This window comes from Saccoglossus kowalevskii, chromosome 15 (assembly GCF_978046115.1).
Source record: "Saccoglossus kowalevskii chromosome 15, keSacKowa6.1, whole genome shotgun sequence".
Taxonomy (NCBI): Eukaryota; Metazoa; Hemichordata; class Enteropneusta; family Harrimaniidae; genus Saccoglossus; species Saccoglossus kowalevskii.
In genome coordinates, this window is record NC_140655.1 from 35,203,687 (window position 1) to 35,221,143 (window position 17,457).

General features: G+C 36.1%; 1 protein-coding gene across 2 annotated transcripts in view; it reads right to left on the bottom strand.

Moving 5' to 3' along the window:
- The window catches only part of LOC100374277 (E3 ubiquitin-protein ligase MIB2-like), a 112,840-nt gene that overhangs the window by 66,437 nt on the left and 28,946 nt on the right, over nt 1-17,457 (bottom strand). For both annotated transcript variants that reach the window (XM_085490761.1, XM_085490760.1), the window contains exons 2-5: nt 10,639-10,879; nt 9,612-9,783; nt 5,386-5,492; nt 99-293 (exon numbers count right to left, since the gene is read on the bottom strand). In XM_085490761.1, coding sequence (XP_085346887.1) covers nt 99-293; nt 5,386-5,492; nt 9,612-9,783; nt 10,639-10,864 — 700 coding nt within the window. In that variant the 5' untranslated portion in view covers nt 10,865-10,879. The remainder of the gene's footprint in view (nt 1-98; nt 294-5,385; nt 5,493-9,611; nt 9,784-10,638; nt 10,880-17,457) is intronic.

The window sequence follows — 17,457 nt, forward strand, 5'->3', positions numbered from 1 at the left end:
TGCATGATCTGGTCACATATAGCTGCACCACAAGTTGTTTTGAAAGCATTACATCAGCTGTCAAATCCATCATTGTTTGATATAATTAATATTATTACCTAATTTAGGTAAGTGATCTTTATAATACCATCCCCCTACAGCATCTTGCGTATATTTCACATCTACTTTGCCTTTATGTCCTACTCTGTAGACATTAGTAGATGCATTAGACCATGTGACACTGGAAACGCTCCTACCAGACTCTACGTCCCATCCACGAATATCAGTCACTCTACCAGTCTTGCCTTCGCCTCCTAGAACACAAGTACATGATCAACACTTTATTGAATCATTTTGGTGTGTGGCATGTAATCCTGATAAAAAAATTATTTGAAAAATCATTATGACTGGATTATAATTTCACTACAGAGATGGCCTTATAATAGAGTAAATACGGTACATGTATCTTATTGGAAGTGGCCTTATAATAGAGCAAATACGCTACATGTATCTCTATTGGAAGTGCACTTATAATAGAGCAAATACAGTACATGTATCTCTATTGGAGGTGAGCTTATAATAGAGCAAATACAATACATGTATCTCTATTGGAAGTGTGCTTATAATTGAGCAAATACAGTACATTTATCTCTATTGAAAGTGTGCTTATAATAGAGCAAATACAGTACATTTATCTCTTGGAAGTGTGCTTATAATAGAGCAAATACAGTACATTTATCTCTATTGGAAGTGTGCTTATAATAGAGCAAATACGGTACATGTATCTCTATTGGAAGTGTGCTTATAATAGAGCAAATACAATACATGTATCTCTATTGGAAGTGTGCTTATAATAGAGCAAATACGGTACATTTATCTCTATTGGAAGTGTGCTTATAATAGAGCAAATACAGTACATGTATCTCTATTGGAAGTGTGCTTATAATAGAGCAAATACGATACATTTATCTCTATTGGAAGTGTGCTTATAATAGAGCAAATACAGTACATGTATCTCTATTGGAAGTGTGCTTATAATAGAGCAAATACAGTACATGTATCTCTATTGGAAGTGTGCTTATCATAGAGCAAATACGGTACATGTATCTCTATTGGAAGTGTGATTATAATAGAGCAAATACAGTACATGTATCTCTATTGGAAGTGTGCTTATAATAGAGCAAATACAGTACATGTATCTCTATTGGAAGTGTGCTTATAATAGAGCAAATACGGTACATGTATCTCTATTGGAAGTGTGCTTATAATAGAGCAAATACAGTACATGTATCTCTATTGGAAGTGTGCTTATAATAGAGCAAATACAGTACATTTATCTTTATTGGAGATGCACTTGTAATAGAGCAAATACGGTACATGTGCAGATATAGAAATTCCCTAATATTGTGATGACCGATATATTGAAGCTGTTTCTAGACTTTCAATTAAAACTTGAAAGGAACATAATATAATGCTTCATTTATAAAGTCAGATAGTGCTGATTAGTCGGCCTATCTCATTACATGACCTTATATTTACATTCATTAACAGGATATCAAATTAACATATTCTCATTTCATATATTGACTGCTAATTGTTTTGTTTTTGTAAACTACATCTCTTCAAGTTTTTGGGGGGATGGGGTGTATTAATGCAGATCATCAGAAACATTAATTTTGCTCCACATCTGTTACTCAGCTTCTTCACACTTGCCAAGCCAACCTTGAATCTTCACAACTACATGGCTATCAACACTTGATGCAAAAAAACAAATACAACAAAAAACACGTCTGCCAATTATAATCACTAGTGATCGTTTCCAATTGTATTATCAAGCATTAGAAGTATTTTGCTTATTTAAGTACTTCCAATACTATTCATATTAAATTTAATAATCAATTAGATAATTGACATCGTGTTTATCATTCCATATGTACATGCATTAGTTTTAAAAATAGTTTATGTAAAGTTTATATGTAATTATACATTCTTCTTTGCCGCCAGGAAGTACTCAAAGAATAATTTAGAACTTAAAGTGCCTGTGCAATGCCCACCCTCACGTTTCCCATTTTAGATCTGTGTCCCACTGAAATGGGCAGTTATTGATTTTTTTGCTGAAAATGATTACTCGTATCCAAGTAAATTTGGGATATTTCTCGTGTTGTAGCCATGCCCACCTATCCTGAAACGGTCGACTGTTTCTCGATTTCCGACTGTCGCCGAAAGTGCGCCACCAAATGACAAAATTTGAGAGGAAGTCATACCCCTGAGCCGTAATAACACCGGTCATTCAGTATACTTTTAAACGATATACATTTGTCGGTCTATTTTTTTTGAGAGAGAGAGAGTTTTTAGATGTTGTGTTGTGGGCAGTTGCAGTGTAACGTATAGTCATAGTGTATGTATTCACACGTTTCTAATTGATCCGAAGGTGCGACATCAGTGGACGAAAGCCACTTAACCTCAGATTTTTTTTTTTTTTTGGAAAAACTGTCCTCGTCCATGAAAAAAAAAACTAGGTTTAAAGAGAAACGCTGACAACGTAAACCTGGCGCAACACTTTTGAGAGAAATAGATTCCGAACCAGCCCATGATCACCGAGGCGGATTTCAGAAGCGAGAGAGACGTCCGGCAAGTGTTTCAAATGAGTTGACTTTTTTTGCGATCCTGATTATCGTTTTATAGAGACCATTTAGTCCCTGTTATGTAAAAGGTAGCAATAATTTTGACAGTGACACGAAAATGAAGCGTCGGACAAACAGAAAATTACACAGCCCTTACACACTGCTAATTGTTTTCATTTTCGAAGGCTAAAAGTTTCTGAATTGTTTGGTGATTGGTGTTGAATGTCGAATTCACATCTTTTTTTACCTCCATGCTTGCAGCTTGATCTGCGTAATAATTTATGAAATAAGAATCCGGGCTTGGTCAATGTGTTTTCACCAAATAAAGTTTTAATATGATGTTATAATTATGACAATCAGGCCATGGATCACGCTAACTCGAATCCACTCTGAATTTATCTGTATGTGTGTCGATGTCGATTATTTTTGTTATCCAATTAAACACCGCTTTTAACGCACTTGTCCCCGTCGTGACCCGGCGCATTCACCTATTTCAACAAAATGTCAATTTATTTCCATGCGGCTGTCATTTATTTAGTAACTGTGATTTGTCGTTTGTCAATTTTTTTAATTATTTTATAGTGATCACTAGTCTAATGTTTAGAATGTCAAAATATGTTCTCTTTTATTTTAATTTTGAAAGTTTTACTCAGACGATTGATGAAATAAAACAGTGTAGTGACGTGCCAAGTAACCTGCTAAATAACGAGATAATTCCGACGTCAAATTATATTTTGTCCAGCGACAGTGTACAAACCTGACCAGCTACACCAGAACGGACATATTTCGCATCTAACTCAACCCCATGCAACAAAAAATTGATACTATGTGTTCATTATGGTCCATTCTTCCTTGACAAACAAGTACATAAGTGATAATTTAGTCAAAGACGAGAAAACTGTACAAGAAATTTGCCTTATTTACACGTATCGACAATGCAAGCTGCCAAGCGACTTCCCCTTCTGACGTCACAAGGGGAATTTCTGTATGTAAATTAGGAGCCTCGTTTTAAAATACACAAAAATAAAGTTGCCATAGACTGAGTTAAAACACATTTTTTCACTTAAAAAAAATAATTCATGCTTAGAAACATCAAAATTAATAATATTTATGTATCAATGGATAATTTCAGGCGTGAAAAATAGCAGCCATTTCACAGGCACTTTAAGTACTAAATATAGTTATATCATGTGAAAATACAGAGATCAATAATGAAGGTCTGTCGAGCTGTTTCAGACAGGTACAAAAGTACCTGTAGAAAGATTGTCAAATGGTGAAATAAGAGTTACAAAATCCCTAGGCAAATACCAATCTAAACATTTTGTAAATAAGTATAACTTAAATAAATACATTTCAAATAATTATACCGTAGCTGCAATATGCTTTAATATTTTAATACACCTAAACCAATTGCCATAGCAAAAAAACAATATTATCCTAACCTCAACGCAAAAAAAAAACATTTGGATATTATTGATGTTTATAAGAATTTTGTTTTCTTTAAATATATGTTTGTGACTTTGCAGACAAGAGATGACCATACTAACTACTGTATAATCACTCTGGTCAAGTTTACAACGAATAGAAACAAGTCATTGAAAATGACACAGTCCCTGTTAAATTAAGTTCTCTTTGTGCTCGGAAAGCGGAGGGGTTGTCGCGAGCGTGTCCTTGAAACTTGAGTTCCAAGTGGCGTATACAACAGATTGTTTATTTACATCAAAACATGTGTTCCGTGTAGTAGTAATATGGCCAAAAATAAAAACAGCCGTTATTCGGCCATCTTTGATCTGATTATGAAACACACTGATATGTATGATGTATGTACCAAATACGAATGAAAATGGTACATAAATTGTGGAAATATAGTAGTAAGGTCAAAAAGTCTAATGGCTGTCAATCGGCCATCCTTGACCAGATTTTGAAACAAATTGTCATGGACATGCATCTTAACATGTATAAAGTACATGTATGTGCCAAATTTGAATGAAAACTGACAGAGCACGTCCAAGATACCGCATAAAAAAAAAATGCCTGCCAGTCGACCATCTTTGATCCAATTGCGAAATAAATCGTCATGGACATGTATCCTAACATGTATAATCTATGTACCAAGTTTGAATGACAACTGACAAAGCATGTCCAAAATACAACATTTTCAAGATGGCTGCCAGTCGGCCATTTTGAATCGAATTGCTAAACTAATGCATGTGCATATGTCCCACATAAGGTACTAGGCACATGCAAAGAATGAACGGAATCGGTCTACAGGATTCTGAAATATGACTCTGGACAGACTGAGGGACGGACGGACACATGGACGGATGGACAGACTCAGGAACTCATGGACGGTCGGGGACATGTATCCTAACATGTTTAATCTATGTATCAAGTTTGAATGAAAACTGATAAAGCATGTCCAAAATACAACATTTTCAAAAAATAAGATGGCTGCAAGTCGGCCATTTTGAATCGAATCGCTAAACCACTGCATGTGCTTATGTCCCACATAAAGTACTAGGCACATGCAAAGAATGAACAGAATCGGTCCAAGGAATTCTGAGATATGACTTCGGACGGACGGACAGACGCACTTCGTCCGAACGGGGACTAAATATGTTTCCATGGGAACTTAAGATTCAACAAGAGCAAAGTTTTGAACTTTAATTGAAAAGGCTCTAGATGGAAATTACAATTTATGAAACAGAATGCTGACAAAATTATGCGACAAGATTCCTAAATTTAAAAGTACCAACCCTTTTCAAATGATCTGGATACTCACCATCTTGAGATCCCCAGTCCCAGTCTGGTCCTCTTACAACTCTGGCTCCTGGAAATATTCCCCTTGATTGTATCCGGACTGAGCCGTGACGCTTCGGCATTTTTACACTGTTGAAGAAAAACGTACTACATCAAACAATATTTGTAGTAAACAATGTATCCCTATGAATGCAATATTTTGTTTTGCCATAATTTATTTTTAATTATTAATAAACACTTCGCACATTTTTATGTACATTTTCCTTTCAGACAACCTTTTATCATGTTTGTAAGTCATTATGTGAGTTAATTTTGTAAATGGAGGCAAAAGTGAAGATGTTGCTCAACTGGACAACATTCAATGTCGTGTCATCCAGCGGCAATCGGCTACTCATTACAATGAAGTTTACGTCTCCTTCAACAGGACAACATTCAATGTCACATGTCATCCAGCGGCAATCGGCTACTCATTGCAATGAAGTTTACGTCTCCTTCAACAGGACAACATTCAATGTCACATGTCATCCAGCGGCAATCGGTTACTCATTGCAATGAAGTTTACGTCTCCTTCAACAGGACAACATTCAATGTCACATGTCATCCAGCGGCAATCGGTTACTCATTGCAATGAAGTTTACGTCTCCTTCAACAGGACAACATTCAATGTCACATGTCATCCAGCGGCAATCGGTTACTCATTGCAATGAAGTTTACGTCTCCTTCAACAGGACAACATTCAATGTCACATGTCATCCAGCGGCAATCGGTTACTCATTGCAATGAAGTTTACGTCTCCTTCAACAGGACAACATTCAATGTCACATGTCATCCAGCGGCAATCGGTTACTCATTGCAATGAAGTTTACGTCTCCTTCAACAGGACAACATTCAATGTCACATGTCATCCAGCGGCAATCGGTTACTCATTGCAATGAAGTTTACGTCTCCTTCAACAGGACAACATTCAATGTCACATGTCATCCAGCGGCAATCGGTTACTCATTGCAATGAAGTTTACGTCTCCTTCAACAGGACAACATTCAATGTCACATGTCATCCAGCGGCAATCGGTTACTCATTGCAATGAAGTTTACGTCTCCTTCAACAGGACAACTTTCAATGTCACATGTTATCCAGCGGCAATCGGCTACTCATTACAATGAAGTTTACGTCTCCTTCAACAGGACAACATTCAATGTCACATGTCATCCAGCGGCAATCGGCTACTCATTGCAATGAAGTTTACGTCTCCTTCAACAGGACAACATTCAATGTCACATGTCATCCAACGGCAATCGGCTACTCATTACAATGAAGTTTACGTCTCCTTCAACAGGACAACATTCAATGTCACATGTCATCCAACGGCAATCGGTTACTCATTGCAATGAAGTTTACGTCTCCTTCAACAGGACAACATTCAATGTCACATGTCATCCAACGGCAATCGGTTACTCATTGCAATGAAGTTTACGTCTCCTTCAACAGGACAACATTCAATGTCACATGTCATCCAGCGGCAATCGGCTACTCATTGCAATGAAGTTTACGTCTCCTTCAACAGGACAACATTCAATGTCACATGTCATCCAGCGGCAATCGGCTACTCATTGCAATGAAGTTTACGTCTCCTTCAACAGGACAACATTCAATGTCACATGTCATCCAGCGGCAATCGGCTACTCATTACAATGAAGTTTACGTCTCCTTCAACAGGACAACATTCAATGTCACATGTCATCCAGCGGCAATCGGTTACTCATTGCAATGAAGTTTACATCTCCTTCAACAGAACAACATTCAATGTCACATGTCATCCAGCGGCAATCGGTTACTCATTGCAATGAAGTTTACGTCTCCTTCAACAGGACAACATTCAATGTCACATGTCATCCAGCGGCAATCGGTTACTCATTGCAATGAAGTTTACGTCTCCTTCAACAGGACAACATTCAATGTCACATGTCATCCAGCGGCAATCGGTTACTCATTGCAATGAAGTTTACGTCTCCTTCAACAGGACAACATTCAATGTCACATGTCATCCAGCGGCAATCGGCTACTCATTACAATGAAGTTTACGTCTCCTTCAACAGGACAACATTCAATGTCACATGTCATCCAGCGGCAATTGGCTACTCATTGCAATGAAGTTTACGTCTCCTTCAACAGGACAACATTCAATGTCACATGTCATCCAACGGCAATCGGCTACTCATTACAATGAAGTTTACGTCTCCTTCAACAGGACAACATTCAATGTCACATGTCGTCCAACGGCAATCGGTTACTCATTGCAATGAAGTTTACGTCTCCTTCAACAGGACAACATTCAATGTCACATGTCATCCAACGGCAATCGGTCACTCATTGCAATGAAGTTTACGTCTCCTTCAACAGGACAACATTCAATGTCACATGTCATCCAGCGGCAATCGGCTACTCATTGCAATGAAGTTTACGTCTCCTTCAACAGGACAACATTCAATGTCACATGTCATCCAGCGGCAATCGGCTACTCATTGCAATGAAGTTTACGTCTCCTTCAACAGGACAACATTCAATGTCACATGTCATCCAGCGGCAATCGGCTACTCATTGCAATGAAGTTTACGTCTCCTTCAACAGGACAACATTCAATGTCACATGTCATCCAGCGGCAATCGGTTACTCATTGCAATGAAGTTTACGTCTCCTTCAACAGGACAACATTCAATGTCACATGTCATCCAGCGGCAATCGGTTACTCATTGCAATGAAGTTTACGTCTCCTTCAACAGGACAACATTCAATGTCACATGTCTGGTATGTGGGCAGGATGAACATTTTATCTTGTGCAGCCTCCCTGATGCAGAGCAGATTATTAAACCACACATCAGGTCAGCTGACGACGAGAGTCAAATCCACAATCTCACTGATGCTGGGCAGACATGCTAACCATTAAACCATGCATCAGGTCAGCTGACGACGAGAGTCAAATCCACAATCTCACTGATGCTGGGCAGACATGCTAACCATTAAACCACACATCAGGTCAGCTGACGACGAGAGTCAAATCCACAATCTCACTGATGCTGGGCAGACATGCTAACCATTAAACCACACATCAGGTCAGCTGACGACGAGAGTCAAATCCACAATCTCACTGATGCTGGGCAGACATGCTAACCATTAAACCATGTATCAGGTCAGCTGACGACGAGAGTCAAATCCACAATCTCACTGATGCTGGGCAGACATGCTAACCATTAAACCACACATCAGGTCAGCTGACGACGAGAGTCAAATCCACAATCTCACTGATGCTGGGCAGACATGCTAACCATTAAACCATGCATCAGGTCAGCTGACGACGAGAGTCAAATCCACAATCTCACTGATGCTGGGCAGACATGCTAACCATTAAACCACACATCAGGTCAGCTGACGACGAGAGTCAAATCCACAATCTCACTGATGCTGGGCAGACATGCTAACCATTAAACCATGCATCAGGTCAGCTGACGACAAGAGTCAAATCCACAATCTCACTGATGCTGGGCAGACATGCTAACCATTAAACCACACATCAGGTCAGCTGACGACGCGAGTCAAATCCACAATCTCACTGATGCTGGGCAGACATGCTAACCATTAAACCATGCATCAGTAACACATTTTTAAAGAACAAGTCTTAATTAATTTGTGAGTTCATTGCTGAAACATTCATATATATATATACTGCTATTAATATGAGTTCTAAGCTGGATAAAAACTGTTGATTTGAAAACCCTGTTTACAATTCAGTGACTTTATGGTATCCAAAAGTGCTGGAAATTGAATCACAAAATAATTTATAATTTTCCCAAGAAACATTTTGACCTAAATACAATATGTGATGAATTTAATATACACACAAAAGTTACCAATAAAATAAAAAATACAATGCAGTTTTAAAATTGATTGTACATTACAACGATGAAAGCATAGACGTCAGAAATATTCTATGATCAAATCAAACAAAATAACAATGCATCCTATATGTACAGCTGAATGGTTTCAATATTTCATTCTTGTGTTTTGTTAAATGCTATCTAATTGGTTTGCATATTTTGAATCATTATTTCTCAACCAATTTTATTGGTCAGAGTACAGTTTGAATAGCACACAATGGAATCTACAAATCAATCACATTTTATACAAGTGAATAGATCGTTACTAAATCAATACAGCTCTTGAAAAAAAATGACATTGAGAGGCATTTCTTACCCAACAGAGTTCTGAGTGACATATCTCATAAAAGTGTGGTTTGTGTCATGTTTTTCAGACATGTAACATTCAGTACAGAGATCAAAGTCATAACACTCTGTACATTTCCACCTCATTCCTGATATACCATGTTTTTTACACATGTCGCATATAATATTGGGATGCTTGACACCTAAAAATAGAATGAATAATAAAAATAGATTAGATATACTATAATAAAAGGTCAATATTTTTTGAATAATATTCTCACTGGAATGTTAAGCAAGGTTTTAATAGTTATGCTATGTTTTATAATTATTTGTTTATTCTATTTAATGTTGACCTGTCACTTGACCAGACGCTCACTCTAATAAATGAAAATAAGTATCTCAAGGAGTAATGAAGTTAACCAGTAGAAGATTTAGGTGTCATTTATATCTACTTTTAAAATGGTATTATTTATAACATCATACCTCTAATAATGACAAAACAACAGATATCATTAACGCAGTGAAAAAAAAAAGTAAAAATACAACATGTATCAATTATAGAAGAGAGTTTTTAATTTCAAGGATCAAGTACAAACAGTTGGTGAATACTATTTCTTTGTAACATAAGTAGGGCCACCTCACAGCAAGCACTGATGGGTTTCTATGTTAACTTCTTCCCATGTGTGTATGCATAGGGGCAAATGAAAGGTCTGAGGGCATACTATTTAGCATGTAAAAGAAGCTGGTGATATTTGTCATAATGTAATATTGATAATAGGTAGTTTTCAGAACACATTTGGAGATTGTAATAATTAGACAGATCACATGACTAATTTGTCATTATTGAGGTTTTAAACACATTTGTTTGCGAATATTTAAAAAGATTTAACCACATGTAGATATCAGAATGAAATTAATAAATTACAGTAATTGATTTATTTTGCCAATTTGGTGAAGATTCTGCATGAAGATGTGGCATAAAAGCTGGTTCACATGCATTTCACTCCTTTCCATTTTGTTTTTTCAGCCACAAATAAACTAGGAGCTAGCATACTTACCGACAGGGGCATTATCAAAGAGAAGAAGATCATAGGCTCCTTGATATCCAACTCTGTAATTCGTTCTTGTACCAGAATCCCATTGTACCACAACAGTTTTATCTGGAGAGGCTGTGCTGCCGGCTTTCCCTATTTCTACAAGAGTACCCACATGTCCCTCACCATCATCCTGGTTACCCCACTTCCAGTCAGGGCCGCGCACCACACGCAAACCAACATCAAGCATGATGACTGGTTAATTCTGAAATGTATAAAAAGATGTGAAATTGGTAAGTAAGAGTATCATGGCTAACGTTAGGTTTCGTATTTCGTCCTAGGGAAAAATAATGCATGACATGGTTTTAATTTTTTGTTGTTCCAAGTTACTGGTATATCTTCAACATTTAAGGTAGCGGGACTATTATTTGCATACTTGTTTTCATCTTCTAATTGTGACTGAATGACTACAAATAGACCCGGGAAAGTATATATTTTTAGAATCGCCAGACTTCAAGCTTTTCACAAGTGTATTTTGCATGCCCGTATCTGCATTCTACGAGGCGTTACTCAATCAAAGGGGAAAAATTACTTTTTCTGTAAAAAAAATAATTATGCATTTATGCTGGCGGTAAGAAGTATTTTTTTCACTTTTCCTAGTTGTTCAATAGTCTGGTAAATTGAATGTGTCTGGTCAGTTTTATTCAAGCAACGCGTTTTAAAAAATAGTGTGCTGAATTTCAATTACTGTTTTAGTCGCATTGCCCCCAACTCAAACCACAACTCGTTGGTAAATAATCGATGAAATAGTTTGTCTGGACACATTCAAGTTCCTCTCATTGTCACCTTAAAGCTGTGAAAATTTGGTGTTAATCCGACGACAATAAGTATACGTTATTTTTTGTTAAAGACCTTGTATTTTGAAAAACATAAACTCCTAGAAAACGTCCATGAAGTCACAGCAAAGATTTTCAAGCTTGTTTATCGGCACAATCAATTTGTATTCCCATCAAGGTCTGTTTTAACATGTGTAGGGACATCCAAATGTGTAAGGCTATTGGAAACCAAAAAAATAAAGGAATGGGATAGCTATATTTGGATAAATTCGGCATATGAAAACACCAAAATCAATGATTTTTTTCAGTGGCTGTGTGACCTTGTGTCTGACACATTCATATGCAAATGACTAATCTGTGAAACAAACAGGGGCGGAGACAAACCACTCAAATGTTTGGAAACACTCATTGTGTGTCAGATAGCTACTGATAACACATCCTAACATTGCTTTGTCTTGAGTTTATCTTTGAAACTTATAGGCACACAGATTAAACCTGTGTTGTTGATTTTGGAAAACACTACTGAGGCTGCCTTGCTTTCCTTCAGAAAATCTACATTTTAACCAACTTACATGACATTCTATGTTATGTTGACTTTATCATATGAAAGTTTATAGTGCATTTCATCAATTAATAAATAAATGTGAAAATCGTAATTTCCAACACAAATAATAGTCTCGCTACCTTAAATAATGCTCTTGAATACATGCATTAAATGTTTGTTTGGATGAATAAGACATTACGTTCAAGATACAGTTTGTATGCATCAAGTCTGAAGAGAATCCGTTCATGAAAACTTGAGAACAGGTCCTGATATGGTGAAAATGTGTTATTTTGATGCATTTTTGACTCAGATCATGAAGTATGTGCAAACTTGATCGACCCAAGCATGTTTGAGATATAGCTGAATACGGATGGACAGATACATGTAGACAGATAGACTGACACATGCACGCATGCACACACAGAAGTCAATCCACAATTCCTTTTTTTGAAGTTTGTCTAAACGGGGACTGAAAATATTGTCAATTGAAAATTTACATGTCAGCACAGTACAACTAAAAGCACAATATTAAGAACAATTTTGAAATGTCTACATGCATCAATTTTGGAAAACATGTAGACCAGGAATGTGTTTCCCTGTTTTTTCGGGTCTAATCATGGGTTTGATATTTTAGTATATCATTCATTTACTGCGAAGTAGGTAGTCATTAGAGAAATAAGCATAGCAATTTGCATAATATTAAATAGCATTGGGCTCATTTGCATAAAATTACAATTTCCTCCAAAATATGAGTAGTGTTGGTCACAGTATTTACAGATGTTTGTTTTAAGGTAGCGGGATAGTTTTTTGGCATGAAAAATGTAAACATCTATAATCGGAATAAATTTTACAAGAAACTATACAATCTATATATGTTTGGAAAGCCCTTGACTTGTACTTTTCTATTATTAATATTTTGTGAACATTGTGTTTGTTTTAGCGTCACATGATTCTGAAAATCGGCGCGGCTGATAATTAACGTGAATACATTTTTAAATGTCAGCTCTACAGTCATGCATGCGGCCAAAAACTTTACACTGTTTTGAAGCAAGGGTCATGAAGTTTAAATCCGTATTTCTATTTTTTAAATTAAGTTTTTTTTCCTCTCCGAAAATCGAAAATTTCAAGCACGTTTTTTGGTGTTGAAGTTAGTGTATACCGGTGGTTTGCGCAAGGTTTTTGAAAATACGCGATAGAATTTCGCAAAAATGTAAGTATGGATACGAAGCCAACGTATTCGAGAGTACGAAAAGCCAAACGGCGACATCGTAGCGCTACTCACTGAAACGCCATTTAAAATTAGGTCAACGGTAATTGCCAGAAATCGAACACCGAGAAATCGGCACTTTTATGATTTTAAACTTCAATCAAGGAACTCCCGTTTTAGCAGCAACAATTATATGGGTTGGTAGTAAATAAATTACCTTGAAGGTTGTTTTCAGAAAAAATCATGATTCGACATTTATGTCTGTGAAAAAACTGTATTTTTACCGTTTTCTTTCACGCTATGGAGTTTTGACACGGTCTGTGCTGATAACGAAAGGTGACGTCATTCATTACAGCTGGGATTATGCAAAGTGGGCGGTTCTGTTTGCAGGTAGCAAACAACACAAATACTACACTGGGCAGTTGAAGTGTTTGTCAACATAGCGTATTTATGTTTGGGCCGTTTTATTAGCAAACTTATTTTCTTGAGTATTCCACAAGTTTCAATTATCAGACTCCCGCGAGCAAACTTGCATAGAATACGGTAGGTAGAATAAGAAAATGGAATGACAGCTGTGGGGTAAGTTTTTTTATGTGTGGAATTGGAAGAAATGCAGAGTAAATTTTCAACACGAAAATATTGTAAATCATCATCCGACGAGACCGTTTTTGTTGGACTTGTTATTTTCGGTAGAGACCTTCTGTAGTGTTCGTGCAAGTTTAGTTTTCATTTTACCTGAATAAGCCTAAAGCGATTTTCAGACAAATTCGAAGAGAACGCTGCCCTCCTCACCAAAGTGTTCGTCTTACAGCACATTTACATGCACACTTTTTGCAGGTACGTCGGACTTTGGTTTGATTTTGGTTTAAAATAGTAACAACCACCATCAGCTAAATTCAAGTCCATTATGTTCGCAAATAATTGTGCTGCATCAAGTTTTAAACTTGCCACTTTATCGTGAAGATTCTGGCGATCTCGGCGAAGGAAGCTACCGTAGTGTGGCTCCCCAACAGCAAGTACATTGCAGATAACTTTTTTTTCTCATGATGATAACAGTGATCAATCACTGTCAACAGACTGTAATATTTGTTTCAATTGACGACTCTTTCAACGTAATTCAACCAATGAAAATGCAGTGTTCTAAAATATTGACAGACACTAAACAACCCCACGTGGTTTCTTGTTATGGCTATGACGGGGCTTCAAAGTGTCTTTTTGTCGTCTTTTTGTTGCTTTAACCGGACTTTTCTGGTTTGTTTATAATTCACACTTCCGCATTGAATACGTTGTCCTATCTTGGGAAACATCCTTTACCATTGTGAGTACCGCCGTTGAGGAAACGAAAACTGCTGTGAATGACGGTGGAGTCAATGAAAGTAAATTATTGAACAGCAAACTTCAAGAGGTGTTTAGCTGGGGAAGCTAACTCTGGAGAAGAAGATGACAAATTTGACTTTTTGGACGAAGACAGTTTGAAGGTGAAGATATCACAGACGCCCTTCAAGTATATGTGAATGACGCTGACGAATCTGACGTTGGGGGCTTTTAGTTTTACAGCCAAAAAAAAGTCAGCTTGGACTTTCAGTTGCGAGACGTGACTCAAAAAAAAAACGCAGCGAGTGATACATTTCGAAGACAAAAATACAAAATAATCGCAATCAAAGACGCCGACCACGCGCGTTAGAAATAAATAGAACACGCTGTTTCACTGGCTTCTTTCACTCACGCAATATAATTATGCTATTTCCAAACGCTTATATTGATCACTGTAAAAGTGGATAAATTCAAACCAGCCATCAAATTAAAAATTCGAATCTCGTTGAATGTCAATCAACACGGAACTCAGTAAGGGTCTAGGCCCCCTGATCTGATCCTAAAAAGCACATAATGTATCAAACAGAAATAAAAAAAAAATAAAAAATCTCCAACTGTTACATTGTACTTTTATTTTGACAACAGATTTAAAAATAACATTTAGAACATAAATTTGTCTTCCCAAAATATTTTTAAAAAAATCTTAAAAAATACCAAACTGCCGTTAAACGGCCCGGGCGAATTTATGGCAAAATCCGGTAACATGTGATACACTCATGTACTATTTTGTTTATACAAAATTTGTTGTGTTTCGAAAGTGTTTTTTGTTTTTGTTTTTGCTGTACAGCTTCCTCCTCTTGAAAGAAGCAGTGCACATACCAGAATACAAAGGCATGCATTCGTTTCGGTGATAAGATATCTCTGATATTTGAAACTATCACAGGTGTAAGACAGGGATGTGTTATGAGTCCAATGCTTTTCAATCTATACGTCAATGACTTAAATAGTCCAATACAAAACAATGACAAAGATCAAGTTCAATTTAATAACATCAAAATTAGCTCACTGTTTTATGCAGATGATCTAGTTTTAATATCAGAAACAAATAAAGGTCTACAGAGATCAATCAATAATTTGGAGAAATATTGCCAAAATTGGAAACTCCAAGTGAATATGTCAAAAAGTAAAATTGTAATATTTAAAAGAGGATACTTGAGAAATACTGAAAAATTTACATATCAAGGTCAAAATATTAGTTGTGTATTTTCATACAACTACCTTGGGGTATCATTACAGTCGAATGGTAAATTCAGCGACACAAGAAATAATTTGGCAGACAAAGCCACAAGAGCTTTATATGCAATGATGACTTCTGTGCCAAAAGAAACTGACTGCAAAACAATGTTACACCTATTCAAAACATGTATAAGACCAATACTATTATATGGATCAGATGTATGGGGCTTCGAAATTCAAGAAAATAATAAATGGGACATTACACCAATCGAGAAAACCCATCTGAAATTTAGTAAAAGAATGCTTGGATTGAATAAATTTTCATCAAATCTAGCTTGTAGAGCAGAAATAGGTGAACTACCATTACTAGTAGACATCAAAATAAATCTTATAAAGTATTTGGCACGGATCAAAGAACTTCCAGAATGTAATTTAACAAAACAGGCATACCATGAACAGATAAACTGCAAACTCCCATGGATTATGTCAATTTACAAAGAGTTAAATAAGGAAGATAACACATTAGATATAAAGAATATCAATGACAAATTGAATGCAACAAAACAAAATATAAAGAGAATAGGAAACAATATTAAACAAAAATATATTGAATTCTGGAAGGAGACAATTATGGATAAACCTAAGTTGAGAACATATACTCAATTCAAAACAAACTACAACTTTGAAAGTTACTTAATTATACTGAATCTAAAACATAGAATTTCTGTCTCTAGATTCCGAACAAGTAATCACAGCCTAGCAATAGAAAAGGGTAGACATACCCAACCTAAAATTTCTTTGGAAAACAGGATTTGTAAACAATGTACTTTAGCAGACATAGAAGATGAAATGCATCTCCTCATCAAATGCCCAAAATATCACACACTGCGAATGGATATATTCTCAAATATACAGTTTCCTGATGAAACAAAAACTGACCAACAGAAATTTACATACTTAATGACAAATTCTAACACAAATGTAATCAAACTTGTTGGAGAATTTATACACAGCTCGTTCTTAATGAGAAACGAGAAAGATACTTAACAAAAACACTAAAATCTATCATTTATTATTTGCTATAGTTATTTTGTTATTCTGTTTTTTAATATCTTACTTTTGTTGCTATAAACTGATGGAAACGCTGTATTTCTAAGGATGCAATAAATTATCTTTATTATTATCTTATCAGCTGTGTGTAAACTACAAACAGATATCTTATCAGTTGTTTGTAAATAGCTTAGCCTCAGTTCAGTTATGTTTGTTAACCATGAATATTAATGAGAAGCACTCATGGGGTGTACACTGGATAAACAAAAACTTGGGTATTTGTTTGCACACAAGAAAAAAAACAGTTTACTTGTACAAGACATTATTTTTTCAATAAAATAAATACGCTAATGTATGTGGCATGCCTTATGGAGCTATACTTGTGATTTTCAAAATAAAATGTGAAAAGTGCCCAAAAAACTATTCCGCTACCTTAACTACAATACATCACAATACTGTCCATACTTCAATTAAACCTGTATAAACCTGCTCTATAAAAATTCCAGTTTTTCACTCTCATCTAAATGTTGGTGAATTAATGTTTTCCGTGTGTGTGTCTATATTATGTTCAACTAGTGTATAAAACTAATTCAAACATTAAATAACTAAAGACTGACTTAAAGTGCCTGTGCTGGGCTCTTTCAGGAATTTGCTAG